The sequence below is a fragment of the Oreochromis aureus genome, linkage group 17, assembly GCF_013358895.1.
Source record: "Oreochromis aureus strain Israel breed Guangdong linkage group 17, ZZ_aureus, whole genome shotgun sequence".
Taxonomy (NCBI): Eukaryota; Metazoa; Chordata; class Actinopteri; order Cichliformes; family Cichlidae; genus Oreochromis; species Oreochromis aureus.
In genome coordinates, this window is record NC_052958.1 from 32,617,701 (window position 1) to 32,645,457 (window position 27,757).

General features: G+C 40.8%; 1 protein-coding gene across 4 annotated transcripts in view; it reads right to left on the reverse strand.

Annotated features, from left to right (window-relative positions):
* Positions 1-27,401, reverse strand: part of LOC116336356 (discs large homolog 1-like protein) — a 119,897-nt gene extending 92,496 nt beyond the window's left edge. For 3 of the 4 annotated variants that reach the window (XM_039601292.1, XM_039601291.1, XM_039601290.1), the window contains exons 1-4: positions 27,102-27,401; positions 25,901-26,062; positions 19,800-20,595; positions 19,536-19,632 (exon numbers count right to left, since the gene is read on the reverse strand). In XM_039601292.1, coding sequence (XP_039457226.1) covers positions 19,536-19,632; positions 19,800-20,595; positions 25,901-26,062; positions 27,102-27,120 — 1,074 coding nt within the window. In that variant the 5' untranslated portion in view covers positions 27,121-27,401. Of the gene's footprint in view, positions 1-669; positions 807-19,535; positions 19,633-19,799; positions 20,596-25,900; positions 26,063-27,101 lie in introns of those variants that run through there. The other variant, XM_039601293.1, reaches the window with a different exon arrangement.
* Positions 27,402-27,757: the final 356 nt, after the last annotated feature.

Consider the following 27,757-nt stretch of genomic DNA (forward strand, 5'->3'; position numbering starts at 1 on the left):
ACCAAATAAATTTAAAGTAACCGTAAACTGATTTATTATGAGGTCAGCATGCTACTTGGGCAAATAATTAAAGATCAATCACAAAACAGCAGGCAGACAGTGAAAACAATCATCAGTTGTAGGCCAAAACCAACTATTAAGTTCTCACTCTCAATGATAATTAAAGTAACAGACCAACATACCAAAGATATCAAAATTACGTCTGCATTTAGATATGATGGTCTAAAATGAGGCCCTGCGTGCTATGCGTGATCTCAAAATAAACTGAAAAGGCATGTATTAGCTCTCACATTTGCATTATCAGGAATTAAGAGGAAGATGTTGATAATAAGCTGCCTGCAGACCTTGTAATATCAAATCAGACAGCAGAAAACAAACCTGCCTCTCTCTTCCTCTCTCTCTCTCTCTCTCTCTCTAGCTCTTTAACACAGACACACACACAGCCGGAGCTCTCTCGCTTTCTGTCTTGCTCTCTTTCCGACTACTAACTCTTACCTTAGTTTACCTTGCCTACAAGCCCCTTAATAAACTTACTCATTACCTCTGTCCTTCTCTCTCAGCACATTTTGCCTAAGTCAGTGTCTCTCTCCCACAGCCCATAACTTCACCTGTGTGTCCCTCTAACTCTGCCGTACTCACAAACACAAACACGCAAAGCTCTCTACCTACCTTGCATCCAAACATCAGAGATATGGTGTTGTTGGTGCATGCTACTTTGCAGTGGCACAACATGTGGCTAACGTTAGCTAGCTGGTCCCAGACTGGGGGGGCATCCTAGCCTTCATACACACATTTCACACTCACACACCTCCACGCACTCACACAGACACATGCACACATGCACACGCATGTGTTCTATCTACCGCGCTCCATCCTGTCCCACAATCCCCCACTCTGCTGCCCTCCCACCCCCTGCCCACCCCCCACCGCCTGACTACGGTCCTCAGCTGTGGCAGGCCAGCGTCCTCTCCCTCACGCTCTTCATCACTCCCATCATCTTCATCAGTGTAATCCTCATAGCTGGTCAGGATGCAGGGAGCACCATGGTCACTGTCTGCCCGTGTGTCAGCAAATGTATGTATGTATGTGAGTGTGTCAGAATATGTTAGCACGTGTGTGTGTGTCTGTGAGTGTGTTTTCAGTATGTTGTTATTGTCAGCATGTGTGGGTCAGTCTGTCTGTGTGTGTGCATGAATGAGTGTGTGAGTGCATCTGTGAGTGTGTCAGTATGGATGTGGTCTCTCTTGTCCTCCTCTGCAGCAGCAGTCCCAATCCTCTATCTCCTCTCTCTCTATCAGTGTGAGCAGTGTGAGTGTTTGCCTCTCTCGTTCTATCACTACCCTTCTCTCTCTCTCTCGCTCACTCGCTTTCTCTCTCTTGCTTGCTTTCTTTCGATGTCCCCCTCTCTCTCCCTCTGCTTGCCTTGTTCACTTTCCCTCGGTTTGCTCCACTGCCTCTCTTGGCCCGCCTTTCAACACCGAGATCAATGAGCGAAAAGGGAAAGAAAAGAAAGAGCAGAGACCTGCTTGCAAAGGTAAAGGGAGAATTAAAAATGTGTCTTCTCTCTCCCTGCATTTCTTTTACTCTTTGCGCCTCTCTCACTTTCTACCTGCTGCAGTAATGCTCTGATTTGTACAGCCATACACTCCTATACGCACAGAGTGAGGAAGAGTAAGGAAATGATATAGTATTATACCGGCTATTGAAAACTGAACTGATAAAATACTGCACAATAAGGGACAGGGAAACATAAAGAGTAAATAAGTGAGGCAGAGACAATGTTATTACATCATCCAGAGACACAATCCATGATCTGCCAAACATCCACGCAAAGAAATACCACTGGAGCAACTCGTTCATCTGACATTTGAACACAGCGCTGCTGTGCTGGTGGCACTGAGCCATTTGAAACCACAGGTGACTCTGAACCACTGACAGTGTGATCATAGATCAGAGGAAACACGGTGTAAAAAAGTCATCAGATTTCCCAAAAAACTAAAAACAGCTGACAAAATTTAAATATAAAAAATAAAAAACGAACCTGCCTCTTGCTCACAAAGCAGAGCGCGCTCTCAGGAGCAGGCAAGGTGAAAATCTAGGTCTGACACACAGATGAATTGTAAGAATCAGTTCATATTAAAGTTCTTATATCTAAGCATTTTATTTTGAAAATAAGTTGGTTCTAACATCATCTTGTTTTGTGGTTTCCTACCAGATCACAGGTAGGGCTTTGGCTGTATCACACTGCCCACGCTAATAATGCTACACATTTTTACATGATTAAAAAAAAGTGTAATGTGATGAAAGTTCAGACATATCTGAGAGCGAGAGCAGAGTTACAGCCTCCAATGACAATTTAGCCCCTAAAAATGTTCCTGCTAAAGGTGGAAACAACAAACTTGAGGCAAAAACCCACTTGGCGGGTAAAGGTGGGGTTTAAACCACTGGTTAAAAAGCTTGACCCAATATACATCATCCCAGGAGGAAAATATTTTTCAGTTTCGTTTTTATTATTTTTTCATTTTATTATGTTACAATATTGTGCAGGCTCTTGAAGAGTTACAAGGTTAAGTGACTTTAGTTATTGTTGAATTAAAGTGTTCACCAATTATGTTATCCTTTACTTAAATTTTCCAATGAACAGAGCTTAGGCTCCTTTTGTTCTTCCGTTTGACTTCTGTGCACTAAACCTTTAAAATATCACAAAAAAATAACAACACTTAATCAAGCAAGATCCTGATTGGTGGATTTATCAAAGCTGTGCTGTACCAGCTGGAACCCTGCAAGACAACTTTTTGATATTTACTAACAAAGTGATCACATGACTTCAAGCGAATTCTATTGTTTTGGTCATCTGACCACCTCTAAGTGCAACGTTCAAACTAGCTAAAATGCTTCCGTTCACTCTGTTGATTCAACCAGACAATGAATAGCACATGGTACTAGTGCTGTTCATATGTGTGTGCTGCTCTAGGATGAAAGGTGAAAAAGGTGAAAAACATATCTGTGCATGTCATAGCAGGTTTTAATACAGTGAAATATAGATATTTTTTTAGCTCATAGCATCAATTATTTAATCTTCTACTAACCGCAACAATTGCAAGTGCACATTCATCATTTATAAGCTGTTGTTGCAGTCCATTTTTTGATGACATCATTCTGCATTGCAACAGCTGAGCAATTTTTACATCTGGACAATCCTGCAGGTTTTTGTAAAAAGCCTATTTTGATGGTATTGCTTGTAAATCTCCACAATGACACAGAGGGCTACTGTTATTGTTGGTGTAACCATGAGCAGGTTCCTTGCAAACACACTGTTAGTATGTAGTGCAAACTGAGATCCTTGCAAAACTATCTTATGAATAGAAGGCTTAACTCAAAGGAATGAACAAATACGTCTAATGAACCTATTAAAGTTCTGATTGATTCTGTGACAAAAACAAAGCTACTATCAGCGGCTCCTTTATTTACAAAGAGGCACCACAGCAGGTCGCTCTGCATGTGTGATGTGGCATATTTTTACACCGTGCACAACCCCAAAGGGATTTGTGTCTCCTTTAGGCAAATATGTAAACCATTACCTATTACTTTGTGTTTACTATACATATTAGGGTAAAGAACTCAATTAAAGCTAAATATTCATTTAATAATACCATTCATTAAATGAATATTTAAGTCAGGACCACTATAGTGAAAAGTAGTTATTTCTACCTAAAGTGCTTTGTATTTGGTGTTTGTATTTGGCTCCATTCTGGGAACTCCCTGCATTTCCGTGGACATGCATGGAAAGCTGGAGTTGAGGAAAGCAGCAACAAGGCCATGGCTGAGCACAGAGCAGTTATGACTGAAAACTGGTATGCGACTGTTGTCTATCTCAAGTTAGATACAGCATGGAAGGAGAAGCTGGGGTCAAGGTAAGTCACAAAATGGCTTGCAGAAACCGCAAACAAGCTAAACTAACTTAAACCGTGTCCTCGATGCGATTTTTCAGTTGGATGCTATGCCATCTGTTATCAGCTAAATAAATCCAGTGAGGTGGGCTCAAACTGAAATCTGCTGAGTTGCCAGGATTTTGGAAGAGCTTTGTGTTCTGCTTCAACTTATGCTGTGCACAGTTTTTGCCAATTCCCCACCCTACGTATGTAAATTTAGTGCTGTAGTGGCCACAGTTTAACCTGTTACTTTCCCAATAAAGTTAAGTGGAAAACTTCCAGTTGTTTGGGGAGGGGGGGGTTCGGACCAATAGAACATATATTTAATTCAGTCATATAAGAGATAAGCAGAATAACGCTTTGCAGAGCTCAACTTGACCAACTTACTTGAATCAATTTACAACCATGTCTGTGCCGACTCATATAGTATGTAATGAAGAATTTGCAGGAATTTAAAAGGTAGGCATCAAAGACAAAGACAGCAAGCACAAAAACATATTCTTCACTTCTGCTCCTGTATTGAATAATGGTGAATTTAAAGCAAAACTGACCTCTGACCTCACCTTTTGGATAATAAAGAAGTCATCACTTCATCATTTTTTGCAACAAAGCTTCAAAGAAAAGCTTTTGAACTTAGCGCAGGTGTTCTTGAGTTACAGCCAAAATGTTGTGTGGCTGTTATACGTGACCATGAAATTCAAATAAGTTTATCCTTGAGTCCAAGGATAAACTTATTTTCAATAGAAAGACAGTCAATAGATGTATCACATTTAAAGAAATTCCTTCAAGACTTGGGTCACAGTTAGGCACATTTTCTTCTATTAATCAACTAATTGATCCGCTAACAGATAAATTAACCACTAATTAATTCAGCTCCACAACAGAGTGTAGCTGTTTTATGTGTCGTAAATGCTGAGTCTGAGAACAGAGCAGGCAATGGGGGGGGTAAAGGGCAGAGAAAGTCAAACAAGTCAAAGCGTACTCCTTAACCAAGCTCTTGATGCTGATGGCTGAGCCATCTGGACCATCACACATGCAGACATGCAGACCTAAACACACACAGTAGTCTCTCTGTGGTTGCCTTTGCCTTCTCACCTCCACTTGCAAACAAACAACACAGCATGAGAGAGAAAACAGAGAAGGCGAAACAATGTGCACGAACAGAGGGGCTGAAGTGAACAAACGGTGACTCTGAGGTCACTGGGGCTAATTTTATAATACAGAACAGAGGGGAAGCAAAGGGAAAAATAAACTGATACCATCTACAGTCATTTTATAGGCTTATTGGTAAATTAATCAAGCCACAGTTCAAGATTATGGCCTGATTATGGCTGTATTTAAAACTGGGTGTCAGTAATGGCAAAATATTTTTAGATGCTATTCCAGCTGTACACAGATAAAGGAAGCACCTGGGTGAGCTAAAAAAGTTTAGAAGTTAATGCAGGTAGACAAGTCCAGTAAATAATGCAATGACACAAGAGGTTATTTTAAGGGTTTCATGGGAGAAACACTGTGTTTTGGATCCACTGTGAGATTTTTAAAAGCTATATTTCCTGGATGTCATTCTGTAAACCATGTAATTATTGACACATTTCAAAATCTCTGAATTTATCCTAGTCTGGGAAAATTTAAAATAAATAATGTAACCCTCTGGTATGCAACCAGACTGCTGTTTTTGCCCTTCTTTTCCTTTCCAATATTCACTGTGTGACGGTGATATTTTTTCAGTAGTGTGCAGAGCAGAAAATGTAAATTTCTCATTAACTAGATTTAGACTGAGTCAGGACTGTGTGACATCACTTGATGAGTGACAGATTGGCCATATACTACTATTAAATTATTCTGGATTCATACACCAACGTCTCTCACGTCTCTGTTTCAGTCCAGAAACCTCAGACTGGATTTCTCCAGAAGTCAGCACAGGCTGAAGTGCCTGTCTTCAAAAAGTCTTGGTTTTTGTGATAAGCTGGCTGCACTGAGACCAGCGATACAGTGAATCCCTCGGTGTTTGGCAAAGAGCAGATGGAGCTCCTGCTGATCTGTGTGCAACCACACACACAAACATGCATACATCTGGGATGACCTAAGGGGTTCTAGATCATATGGCTCACAGAATGTACTGGGAGAGTGAAGCTCACATCGGATCACAGACCAAATTTCCTGAAATAAAATAACAGCAGAGCACAAGAAAGAAAGAAAGAAAGAAAGAAAGGGGATGAAGGGAGTGAAGAAAAAGAAAAGAAAGGAATAAATGACAAATGGGAAAAAGCAAGCGAGAGAGGATGCTACCTCATGAGCCTAGCAGGCATGCACTACATGTTAACATTAGTAGGTCAGCCAGCACAGAAATAACTACGCTGTGCGGATGTGTGTGTGTGTAATAACCTCATACACCCCCTTCCAGCCAATCGCTGTGGATTCTCCATTCTACAAGCCAACCAATTTAAAAAGGCACCATACATCAAGATTTTAAATATGGTCACATGATCACCTTTTACCAGCTGTATATTCAGTTTACACATGAGTGAATTCCCTTTAAAATAGAGCTCATTGTTTCCTCTAAAAGCTGGGTGAGGACATCAGACTCCTGCTGAAACCTTGTAGCAGTAGCAAAAATAAACATGAGGGAGAAATGAATTATAGGACATCTGCTGTTTTCTGCTGAATATTTTATAATAAATAATGCCAAGGGACATGTCAGCTGACTGTGTATTTAAATAGCAAACGTGGATGTTTTAAGTCACTGCAGAGAAACAATGTGAAACCCATCGTGTCACTGAATTTGTTAGACAGACAGTGCCTCTATGTGGCAAAACACAGGCACTGCAGTACTTGGTTATTGTTCTTTATATATTTATATTTGGTTAAAAAGTCCACTGCCCTCTCTCCTTGATATCTCCATAGCACCACAGATAGGTCATCCGGGGCAATCGCCTTTACACTCTTCATCCTCCATCATAGCTGCCCTCATTTCCTCCTAACTAATCCTTTGGACATCCTGATTCACTAGCTGTTCTCCATCCTTCCTCTCGCTCTCATTTTCTACATCCATGAGCTCCTCAAAGTACTCCCTCCACTTTCTAAGCACACTTCCTTCACTCATTAGTTCATTTCCACCTCTATCCTTAATCACCCTAACCTGCTCCTTCCAGCTTGGACTCTCTTCCTTAGTGTTCAGCCTCACCTAAAATGTAACTATAAGCCTTTGCCTGTGTCACCTCTCTCTTGTCCTGTCCTCCCAGTATTCCTGGCTACCTCCCAGAGTATCTCACTTTTCCTTTGCTAACCTCTTCGTTTGAACCACCAAGTCTTCGTGTCTTTTTCCTTTAACCAGAGGTTATACCAAATATCTTCTAGGCAGCTTCCCTCACCACGTTAGCTGTACTATCCCAGAGATCTCTCCCTTACCGACCAGAAATATGTCTCAACTCTTCCCTGAACGTTTTTCAACTTCCACCATTTAACCCTTGCTTCTAAGTTCATTGGCTGCCATCCAATGCTGCCTCCCCTGACACAGACTTGCAGTCTCACATCGCTTTTAGATTGGAGCAGATTCCTTCACTCTTATACATCGCTGAACTTTCCTCTCTCTTCCTGAAATATGAGTTCACCACAGCCATTTCTACCCTTTTCACAAAATCCACTACCATCCTTTACACCATACCTACCCAACTCCATCTCACCCCTGTTCCCTTCACCTACATGTCCACTGGAGTCTGCTTCAATCACCACTCTCTCTGCACTAAGCAGAAACTACATGAAAGTAGAGCTGGGCGATAAAACGATAACGATATGTATTGCGAAATAACTTTTTCTCGATAGAAAAATGAAACTATTGCGATAGACCTCATCTCTCTCTTCCTGTCTTATAAAAAAAAACCAATAGCCAATAAAAATTAAGTAGCGCAGAGCCGAACCAATCACAGCCATGGCGTCACGTCACGTAACTTGTTACGTACAGCTCAAGTGCCAAAGCGCGCACGTGTGTATTTGTTTGAGAAGCAGCCAGCCGCCGTGCCGGGTTTTTGGTGACCAGAATACCAAAGGGAACACAGATGACGGTTCCAATGTCGGAGAGATTGTCGAAAGGAAAGGCCAGAGAAGTTCCGTAGTGTGGAGGTATTTCGGCTATTTGAAGTCTGACAAAAAACAGCGTAACGCGCACTGTAAATTGTGCTGAAAGCATGTTCCCACAAAGTCTGGAAATACAACAAACCTTTTTTATCACCTGAAGCAGTGCCACCCACTGGAGCACGCTCAATCTCTGACTGAAAGCGCTAATTCGTCATCAAAAACAACCAGGGGAATCCCTGTGAAGCAGCAACAGTCAATTGAGTCGGCTTTCGCCAGCGTCTTACCATATGACAAAAAAGGTAAGAGCCATAGCAACATAACGAATGCCATAGCTTACTGTCTTGCTAAAGACATGCTACCAATAAACACGGTTGAAAATGAAGGATTCAAGCAGCTAATTAAGGTAATGGATCCTCGTTACCGACTCCCTGGACATAAACATTTCTCTCAGACAGCGCTTCCAAAGCAATATTATGTAAGTTGGTCAATTTTGTCTCTTTTTCTGTAAAATAAACTAAGATTTATTTTTAGAATTAATATTTTGTTTCTAAGTGGAACTGACAATTTAGTAGTCTGTTTTGTTTGTTCTATTTTGAAACTTAAACGCTTTAGCGGCTGCCTTTTGTGTAGATTGTAATATTTGCCTTTATTTTGCATAAAACTGGTGGTGGTCAGAGGGCCCGGTGGCGCCAGTGTCCGGCAGCCTCGCCTCTGTCAGTGCGCCCCAGGGCAGCTGTGGCTACAACGTAGCTTGCCATTGCCAGTGTGTGAATGTGTGCGTGAATGGGTGAATGACTGAATGTAGCGTAAAGCGCTTTGGGGTCCTTAGGGACTGAGTAAAGCGCTATACAAATGCAGAATTTACACCATTTACCATTTTTACCATAAAACTGAAGCCTCATTTTAAGTACATCTGCCCTGTTGAACTTATTATGGAAAATGAATATTTAAATCAAAACAAGCTGCTGATTATTTCACATTTTATTTGTGAGCAACATCACATTTAAATCTTACATATATAGTTATTTGGCTTATATCGTGATATATATCGTTATCGCCTGAAATGAAAAAAGCATATCGTGATATGAAAAAATCTTATATCGCCCAGCTCTACATGAAAGCAAAGAATCCATTTAAACAAAAGGCCAGGTTTCCTTGATTGTGACTGTCTGAAGCAGCATTTAAATAATGCTGATTATCAGAGGTTTCTTTAATTAAATCAACTTGCAGTTATTGTCCACCAGCTTCTAGCAGAACATTTGGTATAAAACAAAGAGAAAATATCATAAATCCCAACGCTGTTCTAAACAATGTCAAATCAAGATGAGACTGAAGGGCAGTGCATGGGACTTCAGAACCTTTTTGATTATTGAATCATTAATATGCAAAAACAACCGGGAACAGCAAAATGAGAGGATCAATACACTGAACTTTGTTCACTGAGGCACAAAAAAGTTGCTTCAGAGTTTGTTTGTCTAAAGAAGGAGAGGTCTCTAAACAATTCCTTGAGAGTTACGTGCTTAGAGTTAGATAAGGTCAGATTACACTACCTTGCGAAAGCATCTACAAAAAGTCGCAGACACTGCAGATTAGTAGTTGATCTTAAGGCACTACTTTTTAGTCATTCATAACAAATTTCAGTGTACAAGGACATCAATATAGAGCCACACATGGATCCTTAGATTTAAAATAGTAAGAGAAGAGAGTCTGAGTGATTAAAATCACAAAGGTTCAAACCAACAATTGCAGAGGTAACAGGGTTTTTTCAGTTTGGAGGTGTTTAGCCTTCTTTGGAATTGGACATGTGACCTGAATCCAAAAAAAGGTTAACACTGCAGCAGGATAATGAGCCAAAAACACACCCCGAAGCTTTACAAGAAATAGCTGAAGACCAGCGAAAACCAGTGAGCGCTCACTGTCACAGAGTTTCCTCCACAGTTACCAGTCACAGACTGGCAAAGCCAAACATTCCTAATATCACAACACTGACAGATGACAGATGAATGGAATAACAATGTACAGGACATAACATTAAGATATAAAATACTCTGAAATTCATCCAAATTATTTAAATAATCAGCTATTAAACTGTAATATTAAAACAAATATACATTTAACCAATGCATTATTAGATATCACTGGCTGACTGAAGGTACTAAGAAAGAAAAAAAATAATCTATCATATATATAAAAATACTATACACATATGATCAGCCGTCTTGATCTAGATGTTACTTGATTATTTAATTAGGTATAACTGGAGTATGCCAATGCAAAAATCAGGGATGTAAACTTGTCAAAGTTTGTCTGTCTTTAAGACACTGATGTTCAACTGTCATTTTTAAATGTTATTTCTTCTGCACATTTTGCATTTATAGTATTTACATTCACTAAAATCTTTTTCACTCCATACATGAAGAGTGGCTCTGGTCTTCTCTCTCAACTGAACTTTCTGTGCGTGTGTGTGTGTGTGTGTGTGTGTGTGTGTGTGTGTTGCAATTTTTCTACAAGTGTGTATGTGTGTATAATTTGTATACATAGCCTCATAGTGATTAGTCATTTGCTTGATGGGATTAGCTGATCTGCTCCTGTTCAAGTGTCACACAATTAACGTTAAGTTGCTAACCTTCACTGGGACAACAGACCACTGAAACATATCTCATGATATTTCATTACATCAGGCATAAATGTTCACTTGAAGTTGTGGATGAACTGTTTGAAAAAAACTGGCTTCACTGCAAAATTAAAGTGTTCCTACAAAACAACTTTAATATAACATGAAACAAAGTATCTCTAACATATAAATGAACACTGTGGTCATGTTTCAGCATCTTCAAGGGAGCTTCACACCCATGAATAGTTTCTGTTTCAGAAATTTTGGATGGATTTGGGTTGGCAAATATTTCCAGTTAGCTAGCACTGGATCACTTTCACTGACTGCACTGCAGCATGCTATCCACTGTGGCCAATACTGATGTGTATAAGTATATAGAGTGCTCCTAAGTACTTTAGAAGAGTTTAGTTTAGTGGTTAGCATTCAGGATTTAGCATTAGAATGTAGCTAACTAATGTTAATGCTGTAACCTCTGGCCCTGTACTAATTCTTCTTAATTACTGAGCTCCTCTTGGTTTTCAGCCAGTTCCTGTACCTCCTAGTACCTCTGATACACTTCTGTGGAACTAATTCCAAGATAGTTTTTAACTCTTATATACATAGGTGTGTTAACCTACACTTTACCTAAGATATGATTAAAAATGAGCTAAATACTGTGAAAAGCTCTACTGCAATAATAAAAATAGTCCTACTATATTGCGTTCTTGTGTTAAAATGCATTTGCAGAATAAACACAGGACATTTAATTATAGGTAAACATGTAATTCCACACCTGAGTTTAATGTCATATAAGCCATAAAGCGGCCCTAAATTGTGCATGCAATAACACACCACACATACAGAGGTAATGGACAGCTGGTTATTTATTACTAAAGTAGGTTACACCTTATTTGCCTCTGCTACTCAACTACAGTACAAATCTGTTTCTTCTATGTGAACTGCAAAATCATAAAGTGTAACTGAAATAATATAATATACATTACATTGATTGAAACCGCAGAGTGGCAGTGCTCCATTTTCACAATTAGCCCACGTGGTGGCCCAGTAGTATCAGCTGTCCTACAGGCAGGCCAGTCCAGAGACATAGTCCAATTCTTTACAGGTGTGGGCCATACAGAGCCAAGACGACGTTTAACCAAACTGTAACAGCGGTCCCGAGTCGCTATATTAGTTCTACTGCATGTTCTAATGCATGTCACTGGACTCAATATGCCTACAGCTGCTTACGAAGTTCTCTCTCGCTCGTCTCTCCTCACGTGGCTTCTCTGCTGATTACTCCGTCTGATGTTTGAGCCCTCCTCACAGTTACATCACAATGCTAGCTGGACAGCTGTTCAGATGGTAGGACTAAAGGAAGGATTTATCGTGGCCTTTTCCTGGCAATTGCAAGTAAAGTACCCCTGAAAAACTAGGCATGCAATGACTGCATGAAGTGTTCATGCAGCCATGGACTGTCTTTTCTGCTTTCCAAGGTCTTTGTGTATCTCTCTCTGACATTTTTTTCTCTCTATCCTCCTCTTTGTCCATCCTAAAATAGTTCCACCTCTTTAAAGTCTATTAGCAGCCTAAGGTAAGCCTCTTAGGAGAGACTCTTGCTCTCTTGGTGCACAGAAGGCACTCAGTCAGACCATACAACAATCAGTCACTAATAAAACCAGAGTGGGATTTAAGACTGGATATATCAGAGAGGAAAAGAGGATTGGGCAAGCTAGAGAGGAGAGTATTGATACAAAGTTAAATACCCAGACTGCGTGACTTTGAAGACTAGGCAACGATAACCCAAATAATATAAAATGCAGTTTTTCATTTCATTTATTAAGAGAAAAAATGTATCCAAACCTATCTGGCCCAATATGCAAAAGTAATTATACCCTAAACCTAATAAGTGGTTTTGTTACACTTGGCAGCAAGAATTGCAATCAAGCGTTCACAATGACTGCCAATGAGCTTTTCACATTGCTGTGGCCCGCTCTTCTTTACAGAACGGTTTTAATTCATCCACACCTAAAAGACAGGTTTGGATAACTTTTACCTTTATAAATGATAAAAGAATTCAAAAGCAGAGCTTTGAATTTACTTGGATTGTTAAGAAATTGGGAAGGGGGAAATATTTTTTCATATATATGTGTGTGTGTGTGTGTGTGTGTGTGTGTGTGTGTGTGTGTGTGTGTGTGTGTGTGTATGTTAATCAAACAGGAGGTGAGAGGATGTACTGAAATATTTTCCAGCTATAATCTATCAGTCTAAGCTCAGGAAACACCCTTGGTTTCCATTATCTTAATGAGATAAACAAGATTAGGGTGATAAATGTGAGACTGAATCCCTGCAGTCTGTCTGTAAATTTGCCAAATCACTGCAGACTTATTTGTGTGCGAGAGTGTGCCTACTGCTACTTCCTATTATTCTCCAGATTCCTTTGTGATGGATGATCTTGGAATCAGGCTGTATTTGGAAGTCTTTGGTAGAACTGACAGTTCTGCTAAAGTTAATCATAAACCCTTGGATTTGATTCTGTGCATACCTAAATGACAGAAGATCACGCTCCTAAGACTTAATTTCATATAAATAAGCTCATGATCTGGCAGACACATAGTATTTCTAGCTAAGGTGGCAGGACGACCGAGTAGTCAGCATGTTTACCTTTTACATAGACAGTAAGGTTCAAACCCCCAAACGCCCATACTACAAGATATTAGGTGTAACTGTCATGCCCAAATCCCTCTACATGCCCATACTGAAGACTATTTTCATAAGCCAGAAGCCATCTTACAACACTTACATGTATGATCAAAATTATTTTCACTCTGTTCAAGATGTTGTTTTTAGTTGAAGAAGCTCTAGGACAAGCTGTGAGACTGGCAGGGAGACGTTGATTTGAAACTTTATTGTAGGTTTTATGATGGCTTTTACTTTTTTATGGGGTGTCTATTACTTTGAAATTGCTGATGGGAAAGAACATCCTCTGTAATAATACAGTTCATCTTCAGCTACATGTATGCTCAGTTTTTGTGTGGAAAACACAAAAATAAGACACAGGAGAGACAGCTGAGTAGCTGGAGTTAATGTTTGGAGTCTAAAAAAAGTGAGCAAAATCAAGAGAAAGTTGAGGACATAATTACACTGTACTGACAGGATCTCTCTCACGCATTCATTACTAATTAATTCTACTGGTACATTTCCATGCCACAGTAGTGTTTCGCCTGTCCGTACTATTGGCAGACTCATATACTTAAACTCTCTGAGAAAATAAAAAAATAGGGGTGGAAGGTCTAAAATTGGTCATTTTTATCCCACTGCTCTGAAGTTGCTAGGTATCTGTGGATATAAATGAAACATTTTAGTTGTGTAATTAAAAACAATATAATACTTTTATAACATGTTATATGTGTATAAATGCTAAAAAAATTAGCCATTTGCTAGGTAATTACCATGGAACATGATAATGTCATAATATCAGATACAGATAAGACCCTTCAAGGGTCTAAGATGTTCCAGTATGCCAAGTTTGGTCACTACTACTACTTCTGATGGCGCAGAAAGGAAATAAACAAATAGACAAAGAGAGAGTTGGTGTATTATATTAACATTAGTTCCTTTGCTGTGTCTCAAATTGTGCACCTTTACTCGCGACTTTGGGTGCATAAAGGCAAGTACCACAGTACCCCTATGGTGTATTCATAAAGGTCAAAAACTGAGTTTTAACAGCTCAGTTGTTACCATCTTAGCTACACAGTGGCAAAAGAAGAAGCTAGCTGCTAGCTGGAAGAAGCATATTTTTTTAGACAAGTTATATGTGTTCCGATATGGCTTAGTTTTTATATCTTTTTTTCAAATTTTTTTCTTTTTCAAATAAGAATTTGGTATTATACACATTTGTTCAAGATTCAAATGTCCCCAAAAACAGTAGCTAGCACAATAACTGCAGTCAAACCCTGCGTCATTTCAGGCAAATGTACAACTCACAATGTTGGATTTGAGACAGTTTTCTGTCAAAATCCTACAAAATACATGCTAAATATGCTGTGTAGGTGTCATTGTCCTGAGTCTTCTGACTAAGTGTTTATGTTTTTTCCATCATTTATATTCTTTGACTCATGGTTTTGGTTCTCTTTACTGATTTCTGCTCGTATTATTTTCTTAGTTCCTAGGATTTAGATTTCTGTTACTTTGCCTTCCCCATATTCCTCGTCTAGTCACTCTTGTCTCCTTGTTCCCTCTGTCTCCCCAGTCAGTTGTGTCTCTATGTCTCAGTGTCCAGTCTGCAGTGTCTATGAATCTAGACACGAACGTTAGTTTTACTTAAATCACTTTGGAAAACACTATCTAACGTCATTAAAGTGCTGGTTAAGGTTAGGGATAAGGTTATGGTTAGGGTTGGAATACATGACTGGAACGTGTATTACCATGAGAGCGTCATTTTACTGGATTTCATCCATAACCCGGCGCCTAGCATAAGAGCGCGGAATGTCACCTTTCGCGTTCCTCAGAAACACCTCGGGACATGACAAATCGTCCGTATATTACGCCTCAGGAGTGAAAACGGACTGGATTGTCTGATGTTTCCTGTTTTACCTTGACAGTCCCATGTCCTTCGTCAGTGTATCTTCTTTTGCTTTCCCTTGCCTCGTTAGGCCTTATTACTCCCAGCTGTGTTTCCCTCCTGTTTCCCCTTCTCTCATTACTCCCTTGTGTATTTAAGCCCTGTGTTTTCCTTCCATCACCACCCCCATGTGCTGTGTTTGTTCCCTCTGTGCACCCGGTATTTCCCAATTCTCTGTTCCCAGTTTAGTTCCCTAGTTTCTTAGTGTTTTTGGTTTGAGTTTCATGCTTCTAGTTTCTTGTTTTGGGTTTTATTTTCTGTTTTAGTGTAAGAGTTTTTCCAGCAATAAAGCTGCCGTTTTGAGTTTACTCTCCATGTATGAGTCCTGCGTTTGGGTCCTACATCCTGCCTGCCACACAGCAAACCATGACAGTAGGCAGTGTGCTCCATGATAGGGTACTTTTAGTACTTATTTGAGAAATGCAAAAATTGTCGAAAGGCCCAGGTGTGTCGATTTTTTTGCAGTATACAAAACTTGAACTTTTTTTCTCAAGTCCACACACAAATATTTTTGTGTTCCTTGCATGTTCCTTTTTGCCTGCTGGAACATGCAGGCTTGAAGTCTGTCCCAGCTCACACTGATTCAACTCCTTATAAATGGGTCATGCATTTCTGAGCATGAACATATGTGCATAATGTATGTGTTTAATTTTGCCAGCCTAGTTTTTTTTTTTTACCAAGTTCTCTTTTCTGCCTCAAGAGCAGTCAGTCATTCAGTCAACCACTGCACCAGTCGCATAGCTACACAGCCAGTCAGTCACTCTTTTGAAGTGTCTGTCCTATCAACCTAGTTTGCTGTCTCTCTGGGTGTCACATGACATCAGACCAATAACTGTACATCAGATCAGCATTCCCATTAGAATCGCTTCACAAAAGCACAGCCTACTACTCTTATAACCTGTTTATTCACAAACTAAAGCAAGTCAACTGTACATGAAGCAACCCTGTCCCCAATTTGATATGGCTGAGTTTCCCATCAATGATTCATTCAGAATGAGTTTGACATTAAAAATTAAGGCATTGCTGTAATGACTGAATAAATACACCAATCACAAAATTATAAAGCGTTAGCTATTAGAAATTTTTTTTCACTGTCTTAATGACCACACTGACACACCCTGTTCTCCTGTGCCCTGATTTGTCTTCCCCGCCACTTTCTACTGTAGCCTGTTCTGTTCCCATGTCTCACCTTGGTAGTGAGGATACAGATGCAATCCATCCTCACCAGTTCGACTGGCAAACTTTCACCAAAACATCTCGTGGCTCCAACTTTCCTGTTCCACCAATCAGATGTTTGCTGCTTTTGGTGGCATGTTTTTCCCGTCTGTCTGTCTCTGTCTCCTTCCTTCCTTTCATCGTTCAGTTTCTCTCTCCTCCCTTTCTTGTGTCCTCTCCACCTGTCCTTTCATCGGAGCAGCCACATAGGACTTCTCTCCTAAAACAGAGGCCGAATCGGAAACATGGCAAGTCTGTCCCGATGCACCTCGACCCGCCCTCTTGATTTCCAGCTGCTTTCTTCGTTTTATGGCAGCTGGTAGCCACATTTTGAACTCGAAGAGTGCATGGCTCAGAATATATATATCGGCACGCATGCAGAACACTCAGCACACATGCACACACGAACACACACACACAAAAGCGGCAAACGTCTAGAGACAGCCGCAGAAACGCACACACATGGATGCACAGGCAAACACTCACGCTGACAGACGTGTATGCACAGACATAAGCGCATACACAAACAGATTCATACACTGCACACACACACTCACCACTCTCTGCTTTTTTTATCAGGTCAGGTCTCTGTTTGGCAGAAGTGGGGGGGCTTGAGTGAACAGTATATAGCAATGGATGCTCTACTTTCAACTTTGACTGTGGGTGAAGTTAAAGCTCCATATGTAGCCCAAAGCTACACGCAGAGCTGAGATTTCACTCTTTTGCTTTTCCTTGATACACAACATTACTACAGCTGGTACTGTAATATACTGTATGTGTACAATATACAGTAAATGCTGTAATATAGAGTAAATACTATACACTACCTGTGGAGCTGAGAGAGAAAGGAAAGCTGGAGTAAGCAAATCCATGTCTAACACCCACATCTGTAGCAGAGCATGAACATATGCAACATGTGTATGAACACAGTGTTGCATTTGTATCTGCTCTACTTTTGTGTCCTATTCCTGTGCTTGCACTCATTGTTGTTTTTTCCTGATGCTCTCCGTTGCCAACAGAAAGTGGTCAGTCTGTCTGCACTGGGCTGCGATAACCAGAATCATTATTAATAGCTTTGGGGTGAAAACAAAAAACAAAACATTCTTCACTATCCAAACAAAAGTGAGTGCTTATTAGCTGGCTAACGTTATACAAGGTCATGATGGCAAGGTAGTAATATTTTGAATCGTTTAAAGGACCTACCAAGTGTAATGTGGGCTGTTGTGGAAAAGGATGGTGCAATTTTGGCCACTACAACAAGAATTAGATGAAGAGTGTTTACATGCATTGTTACACTTTCAGCTGTATAGCAATTCTGAACAAAGCGAGTGGCTTGTAGTAGTACATGTTAGCTATCCAGCATTTTGACTAGAAGAAAGTCTGTGTTTTGTCCCAGGTGGGTGTGACATTACAGGAAAAGTATATATGAGCATAGCAACATATCATTATTTCCATCAACCTGAGCTGCATAAACTATAGAATAATCAGAGGAGATGAGGGCACAGGTACAGCTAACTTGGTTGAACAGCTGACCTGGGTTTGAGTCAATCCTGAACTATTTTCTGTGTCATTTTCACTTGTTCTTTCCCGTTAGAGCAAATGAAAAATGGCCCACAAAATAATTTTTAAAAAACACAAAAAATAAAAGGAAAAAAGCATGCTCCATATTGAATAATCCACTAATCAAAAAGTTTTAATTCTTCTCCAATCCATGAAGTGTGCTTGGGCAAGATACTGTGTGATAGATGAGGCTCGGTACGCACCGAACAAAAGAAATAATTGCTCGGTTTCCATATTGGCTGGGCTTTACTTAACAGTTTGAAAATTAACCCATTTTTGTGATCAAAAATGAATACTTGATGCTTCCAACTCCACAAATACAATCATTAAATCTGTGTAAAGAGCAGAACTTCAGTAAACAGACACACTGAAAAAAGCACAATGACATTAGTCTAATATTTCAAGATGCTGTATGTTCAGTCATCAGCAACAAGCCTGCGGTCAAAAAGCTCAAACTAAAGGAAACCATCAATCCCTGTTTACCCAAGGGTTAGGGTTAACCCTCTGACCTCATTCTGCTGACTGTCCAGATTATTAAAATGTTACTTAACCTGTTTCCCTTTGTCATATTATGCAATGCACAAATCTGTATAAACAACCTGCCTATCTTATTCTGCCTGCTGCAGCCACCACAAGCCTTTGGATGTACTGATTCATGAGCAGACATGGTGTCTCTCGTAAACACTTCTCAGGAATTTTTCTAACAGCTTCTGAAAACGTCATTTTCAAAGTCAATAGTTTAACAATCACAATATAATCAATTAAAATGTGTAGTGGATCATTTCATGGGATGCAATCAAAATATAAATTTGGCTATATTTGCATTTTGTTTTGTTTTTAAATAAGCACAGAGCATTGAATATTGTACAGCTAAACCTAAATTATTTATATTTAAAAAGTAAAAATAAAAAAAGCATCCTTAGTTCTAACCTTTGCAATTTGCTAACTGCACTGTTTCAAGGTGGGAATTCAGCCCTAAATCACGCCCCAAAAACATAAAGCAGGATTCAGATAAGGCTATTCAGACTATGAGACCTTATAAAAAGAAAAAAATTCCTTGTACCCACAGATAACTCGCAGTTGCTGCCATCACCTACCTTCAGATAGGAGCCCATGTTTCCGGGCGCTGGGTCTTGTCTTGCGTGACGCCCCCCCCCAATCCCAGTGTCGAACCATGTGCTTAGTCTGCGTCTGTTTCCTGTTTTATTTTGATAGTCTCACGTCCTGTGTTCAGTGTGTTCAGTTTTGCTAGTCTCGTTCTGTGTTCTTAGTTTAGTTTCCTCACAGTTTCGTTAGTGTTTATGGCCTCCCTTTGCCTTCGTTTTGTTCCTGCCTTTAGCCACAATAAACCGGCTCGCTTTTTTGTTAAGATTTTGTTTTCTTGCTTCTGTTTATCTGCATTTGGGTTTACACTGCAAATTCCTAGAGTCTGCAGCTGCAGACTCTTTACACAACCTCTATCTCATTTTCTGTCAGCTACAGACAGATTTCTTGCAGCTTTTTTGTGGTCCTTACAACAAAACATAAAGAGATGTCTTACCTTGTTGGGGGTCACTGGGCTCGTGGGTGGCCTGGAGAGGGCTGGACCATGGGTTGGGCTAGTGGAAGGGCCCTTTCCTGGCCCAGGACTGGTTGGGCTGGTTGGAGAAAAGAGATCAAGGGAGGGTGCAAATAGGTGAACTCCAAATATGTGTCCATTAGTGTTCTGTTCTATATCTAAATTCCTAATAGCATGTTGAAGTACTATATAAAGATATTACACTAGCAATCCATGCACATTCATATTACCAGAGACTGCACTCACGCATAAGGTCCTTTGTTCAGCTGTCCAGGTGGACTTGTGGACCTGCGTCCGCTGAAGGTGAATTTTCCCTGGCTTGGACTAGTCGGACTTGGAATGGGAGTGACTTTGCTGAATCCTGAGTCCTTGCTGGTCAGAGGAGCAGTAGGGACAGAATCTGTGACTTTGTTGGGACCTGTGCTTGTGCTGGAAGGGATCCTGGTGCGGGCAGGTTTGACTGGAGCAGTTGGAGACACAAGGCCTTGAATGGTGCTCGAGACGAGGGCTGAGACTGTCACCAGGTCAGAAGAAGCAGGAACGCTTTGTGGGCTGGTGGAGCTTTCTGAAGAAATGCCAGAGCTGGTAGCAGGAAGCTTTGTTCCATTTAGCGACACTCCAGGAGATGTATTTGTAGAGCCGGTCGGGGTTTCTGCATTACTAACTGTGACACTGGGGGAAGGTTTAGAAGTCTCCTCTTCAAGTGATTTGGAGCCCCCCGGTTGAGCAGGAGGAAGAGGAGCACGATACTTCATTTTGGCCAGCTCAGGTGTGCTGGACTGTGTTGTAGGCGAAGATGACTTTATTGCTGGTGTTGCTGATGGTACTGGAGGCGCAGGATACTTGACTGACCTGGGTTTGGAGACGAGTGGTTTGGGTTGGGATTGTCCATCAGAAATGCTGGAGGTCAAGGGATCTGTGGAGGGCTGTGGCTGGGCTGAGGGTTCTGCTGGCAGCCTGCAGGAGGCAGCAAGGTTCTTGGGACTGTCCGCAGAGCACTTGCTGTCTGCAAGGACGGTAAACTCATAATACTCCTGGATATCTGGAAAAAGGAGGAAAGTAACAATGTGAAAGGGTGTAGTGATTAACTAAACCCTACAGAAGTGGGCAAATCACTGAGTGCAAACAGTGAGTGTTTAATTGATACATTAATTTATTCACCAAAAGACAGCGTAGTAAAGTTGATCATTTAAAAAAAATCAAACCATGGTGTAATTTATAATCAGTTAATCTTTAAAAATCATATTGTGCAATAGTCTCGGGCCACCCCACATTTCTTTATATTTTGCTTCACAAGAGCCAGAGTTTCCCTCAGTTGATCCATTTACTGTTCACTGAAGAATCAAGAATCAAGTCATTCTCTCAGGAGAGAGGTGCAATAGTAAGTCTCTACAGCCATCTGTAGGCAATTATTGCTAGAGAGGGTGAAGGCAGTGGCGTTGGGGATCTTGTCAAAAACCGATGGAATTATGAACACAGAAGTACTGTCAGATTTTGATCCACCAGCTAATACCATCTACAGAGCATCTGATTGAAAATAGCTTCATTTTGCAGCATGTCAGTGATGGCAAGCACAATACCAGTGCAGGAAAAACATACATGGATAGAAAAACACACCGAAAAAGCATAAAATATGAATGATCTTCAGGAGTTGCACCTCAAAGATAGTGTAATTAAAATGGTAAAAATGGTAAATGGCCTGTATTTATATAGCGCTTTACTAGTCCCTAAGGACCCCAAAGCGCTTTACATATCCAGTCATCCACCCATTCACACACACAGTCACACACTGGTGATGGCAAGCTACGTTGTAGCCACAGCCACCCTGGGGCGCACTGACAGAGGCGAGGCTGCCGGACACTGGCGCCACCGGGCCCTCTGACCACCACCAGTAGGCAACGGGTGAAGTGTCTTGCCCAAGGACACAATGACCGAGACTGTCCAAGCCGGGGATCGAACCGGCAACTCCCAACTCTTGAGCCACGATCGCCCAATTAGACATATACCTAATTATTTATTACGTATATGTCTGCATTTGAAATAATTATTCAATATGGTGGAAAGGCCACCACCACAGCTAGATGTGCTTGGGGAGAACAGACATCGCCAAGTGTCGAGGCATCACCACTAGTTAACCAGTTTTAACTAAAAAAGGCCAATAAAGAACTTATTTGTTAAGGACCTGGCAAACTTCACGGGTGTACAGTCCAGCTTTTTTTGTTTTCTGTGTGTGGCTCTCTGACTTGTTTGCAGTGAATTTTATCAGATGAGATTTGATAAGTTTACTCCACCCGTAGAATGACCTGATTTGCCTGCTTTGTATTCCAGTGTGTCGGGATTTGGTACCGGTGGGTGTAAGAGAGCCTGTTATATAGTATCACAGGTTTAGTTATTGAGTGGCCGTAGATAAAGGTGCAGAAATGCTTGTCTCTTATTAACAGTCAGTTTTTGCCTTAACAGTCATTTTGCTGTGACTGTTAAGTCAGCTGCAGGTTGGCAGCTAACAAATGATTGCCCTATTTAAATGTAGCCCCTATGTCCTGAAAACAACTATCTGCAACTGTCCCAGGATTGTTTAAAGTTGTTAAGGGAGTCCCCACTGTGAGCTGGACAGAGGCTGTGATGTTAAAAAAAAAGCTGCTCCAGCAGAGCTTAACTATTACTTTATAGTATATGCTAAATTATTCAGATACAAGCAAAACCAAGATGGTCACAAAGAGAGCCCATCTCTCAGAGTACACTGGTAGAGAATACTTTACCTAATGAAACATAGCTAATACTCTGAGGACCTCTAGTGGCGACATAATATTACTAGCAATGATTCACTTCCCCTAATCTACAGTACAGCTGACAAATAGTTCTGCACTAAATCACAAATCATCATGTAAGCACATCTCAAATGGGTATGGTGGCTATAACACAGATGATAAGGGGGAATAAAAAAGGACAGTGAAATGTAAATAGTGGAATAATCCAGTGCAGCAGCAGGGACGCAAACCCATGCACAAAGTCTTTACCAGAAAGAAGGATCAGTAAGAATAGCAAACAACAAAACAGGGGAAGCATTATTTCACAACACATCAGATCCAATTTGGTTAAAGTAAAAAGTCAAGCTTCAAAACAGGAACTCAGAATCAGGGTGAGTGAACAGCATAAACAAGCACACAAACGCTGGCACAATAAACGTGAGAAGGTGCGCTGCAGTGCGCCGTAATAGCTACAGGTGTGGGCGGGGTAGAAAGCAGGTGGGGCCTGGGAGTGAAAACCAGTTTGTCACCATTAACGTTACCATGAGGATTCACGTGTGATTAAGCAACAGTTAATCAAAGGAGACTTTGCTGGTTAGACTGTCACCTTGTTAGAGGAATTTATACATAGATTTAGATTTGAAAGGTGGGTGCCTGCTTTCTGTGACACCCTACGTTCTGCTCTCCATTTTCTGATATGAGCCCCACACAAATCAAACAGTTCTCCTCTCCTGTTGCTGTCATGAATTCAGCCTATTTTCTGCATACCTAATGTTGGAAATCTAGTCAGTCCCTGTCAATCCCCAAAACAGCATGACAATTCTTGTAGTGTGGTATCTGGTATCTGTAAGACATGAATCTTGATAAATTAACAAAATCCACGCACAACGTTGAGATTTTTGCATTATTGCGAAGAGGAAGTGAAGAATCAAACGAAAGGCTCAAATCTTTAAGATCAATAAAACTGTAATATTTACCCTTGCTGAAACTTTCTGTTTTACAGTTTTTTCTGAATGCTTAAACCCTAACTGTGATTCTTATAGCACAATTTCTAAAGCTATTAATACTTATAGCAAAACCACTCACTGAGTTTGCCAAACTAAAAGCAAAAACACTGCTTTGCACTCAGTTTGCCATTTTGTAACACACACCTTGCAAAACTGTAGGTACAATCCACTGCACAGCACTCTTTTTGCAGAACTGTAAACACAACTCACTGCTTTACACTCAATTTCCAAATGATCAACACACTCCTAGCAAAACTATACACATTTATGGCTGTTATTTACACTATTTTGCCAACTGTCTGGCACACTGTCACATGTGAAAACTGTTTTAGATAATTAGTTCACTTTGCAATCAACCTAAGCACTATAAATAAGCTACAGGTAAGCTGTCCGTGTGGAGTACAATGGAGGGAGCAGGAAGAGTGAGAAGAGTGAGAATTAGAGGAGGCCGAAGAAGAGGATGTGGAGGTGAAGAAGTAGGATGAAGAGGACGACAAGGACAAGGAGGTGAAGTTAGAGGAAGAGGACAAGGAGGAGCAAGAAGAGGACGAGGAGGGGGAAGAGGAAGGGTAAGAAGAGTCAGAGCTACAATAGTGGACCATGTAATCAACCGTGGAATGACCCTGAGGGAAGCTGGCCAACGGGTTCAGGCTAACTTGAGCCACTACACTGTAGCAAGCATCATAAGGACATTTCGAAATGAGAATCGGTTAGTACATGTACATGTTAGTAGATGTAAAAATACTGAAATTGTTACTTTACAGAATTGCTAGACGACCAAATGCAGGGGGCAGAGGACGAATGTTCACTGCAGACCAAGAAACCCATATAGTCAATATGGTGATTGCAAATAATTCCATAAGGCTATGCGAAATTCAGCAGCGCATAATTGAGGATGACACCACCTTCCAAAACATACAAAATGTGAGCATTTCTGTATTAGGTCGTGTACTTGCTCGCAACAGAATCCGAATGAAACAAATCTACAGAGTACCTTGTGAAAGAAACAGTGAACGTGTAAAACAGCTGCGATATGACTATGTGCAGGTAAGCTATAGTATCATTGGTACTGAATCTGGAAGTGCATACTGTAGTGCTGTGCATGTGCCTGCTGTGCTGAATTTGTTTTGTCTTGTCTGGAGAGTGATGGAGCTAGAGGCAGATGGGTCATGAGCAGTTTTTTGTGGATGAGGCTGGTTTTCACCTCACTAAGACAAGGAGACGTGGCAGGAACATTATTGGACACCGTGCCATAATCAACGTCCCAGAACAACATGATGGTAACATAACTATGTGCGCAGCTATAAGTCAAAATGGTGTTGTTCACCATCATGCAACCCTGGGCCCATATAACACTGCACACATTATTACATTCCTGGACACCTTACATGACACGCTCACTAATGTTCAGAGACCAGAACAGACCAGATACGTCATCATATGGGACAATGTTAGTTTCCATAGGGCTGCTTTGGTCCGCAACTGGTTTACAGATCACCCACTCTTCACTGTACTCAACCTCCCATCATACTCTCCATTCTTGAATCCAATTGAACAGTTCTTCTCTGCCTGGCGCTGGAAGGTCTATGACCATCATCCCCATCAACGCATAGCCCTTTTACAGGCAATAGAGGAGGCATGTGGGGATATTGACCAGGCATCATGTCAGGCCTGGATACGCCATTCCAGAAGATTTTTTCCCCGGTGCCTTGGACTAGAGGACATTGCATGTGATGTAGACGAAATTTTGTGGCCGGACCCAGAGAGACGACACGATGTAGGCTGATTTCTTTTTTTTACTCAGTGAAATTACTATTTTGTTTTGACTTGGAAATGAACACTTGTGTTTGTTTTGATGTGTGTGAAGGTGTGTGAAAAACACCAGTACTTGAAGTTTGGATCCCTCTATGTTTACGGACCTATGACAAAAGTATCACCTCAAACTGACATAGCCTACCTTGTGCACAGAGAAAGCAAAAGCCAGATGTGTTTTTCATTCATACCATCAGTGTGTAGTTGGTGCATTGTGTGCTTATTAATGTGATGGCTTGTGTTAACTGTTTGATACGAAAATACCATTTTTACGAAGGTTTGGAGAGTTAAGCAAGGTTTATTAGCTTTTGCAAGAAAACTACAATGTTTTGCTGATTTGGTGAAGGGTTTTCTTATTTGTGTGTTTTGCAAAAGTAGCCAATAGTTACAAAAAATGTGCTTAAGCCATCAGAAAAAACTGTATTAGTCAAGGAACTAACATAATGTAATTCACAAATGGCAAAACCTGTCTCTACTTTTATAAAAATGATGTAAAATGTTATAAAATAATTGCATGTGGACTAATCTGCACGTAAGATGAATGGTTAGACACCAGAAGTGCAAACGTTTTGTGATGTGGTAAGATAAAGTGCAAGAAGTCAGCAGATGTATGCCTTAAACTGATAGCAAATTAAACGTAAAACACATGTAATGCGTGACAGAAAGCACTCCAAGCACAGCTTTATTTCCAAAAAAGTCAATTGTGCACATAAAAGTAGTTTGCCTAAATTGTCAAAATCCAGGAAATGTGATCAAAGCTGACCAAAACAAATTTTCTTACCAAGAAGTGCACTGAAGAGCTGACTTTGAAAGACATTGATGACTTTGTCCAGAGACTGCTGCAGCTGGTGGTCTTCCTCCACAGGTCCCTGTTTGGCCTTTTGCTGTCTCTGGTCTAGCTTGGCTCGATACTGCTGGAGCAGCTCCAGGGCACGCTGGGCATCTAAAGAAAACATAAATAAATAATTAGAAAACATGGTTTTTATCTCTTATGAAAAACACAATTTCCAGGTGCTCTTAAGCAGAGCAAGGAGACGCTGGATGTTAAAAGCTTTTAATTGCAGAAACTACGGTTAAAATTGAGAATTTCTGCACGTCTGTCTGAAAAATAAAGTGTCTTCATTCATTTTTTTAAAAAACAGTGTTGGTTTGAAAAAAAAAGAAAAGAAAAAAAGTAAATGACTTTGTGTTCACCTCAGGCTACAAGATCACAACTTCTAATAGGGTTTGTAATGATCAGTGAAAGCCTTCTTAATTGAAACGGTAATTAAGACTTCATAACCCGTGTATTTGCACATTTTATGGATAAAAGATAAGCTATAACATTTTACTGCCATCCTTTATATCGCCCCGATGCCCTCATGCAGAAGGGTAGTAGAATTTATGGTGCAAGGGAAGATGCAGGCTGCAAATTCCTGACTCTAAACAGCTGATTAAACCGGAAGCAGTGACGATCAACGTCAAACTTCGACTAAATGTGTCAGCGCGTGCATTAACTTTACACTTGCATGACAATACGTAAAGCCAAATGAATTAAAAGACTGGCAGTTCAATTTCTATGCATGTGTCTGCAAGCACTTTTATATTGAAGAGCTCTATTTCTGGGCAGCTTTGCTGTTTTTTGCATTTCACTGCAAAAACAGCTAAAGTGTTATCGTCTAAATATTATGTATGCCGAATTTACAACAGCGTCCGAGTATGCAGTAAGAGCCCTGGAGCTATTTTCTAAAAGTCGTGTACACGTACACTGAACAGTTCCGCGTTTAAAAGTGCAGGTGTTTCACACAAGTTTCGTGCGCTAAAGCATAGGAGCGCCTCGCGGAGCTAGCGCAACATCAACGCGACCTTTTAGAGTGGCTAAAAGTGATACGTTCGGTGTCACAAAATGCATTAGGTGATAAGAATATTAACACAGAAACATTATATCACATAAGTGTAACTAAAGACCGAAAGTCCATTTTCTTAACAAGCATTTTCTTTACCTTTCTGTCGCACAGGCATGGTGGCACGCACGCTGAGTCCTCCTCCCCTGGCTCACACCGATCCGACTGTGCTTCTGTTATCACAGATGTGAGCGTCTGTCCCGCGACAGCCTGCTCACCCAAACTGGGACACCAAACTGTCACCACAACAGGCACCACCGAGCTGTCCGGTAGTTAAGAGAAAATATAATTCAATGTAGTGTTGAAAAAAGTGTGAGAAAACTGACACAGACACTGTCAACAAACGCTGACAATCACCGCGTGGACTTAGAACCCGGAGTAATAATGATAGCGTGATTGTTTTTCCCCCTCCCTCTGTTCCTCTTTCACTTCAAGGCTCCCTGTGTCACCATTTGGTTAAACTAGTACCGATTTCTTCACCCAGATGACTTGACTCAAAACGCTGTCCGACCGGTTGGACGAATACACACACTCACACACACAAACACACTTTCTCACACACATTCACGCACTCAACTCAAAAACACAAATGAAGCAGGTTGGAGGGGCTCTTCATAAGGAGCTTGCGTCTTGCAGGTATTGTCATGTTAAACATATTGTATGCTGTGGATAAAAGCCCGCTCTATTCTCGGGTGCCTATCCACATCTAATCCACTCAGTGCTGAGGATAGACTTGGGTTTACAGATACTGATCT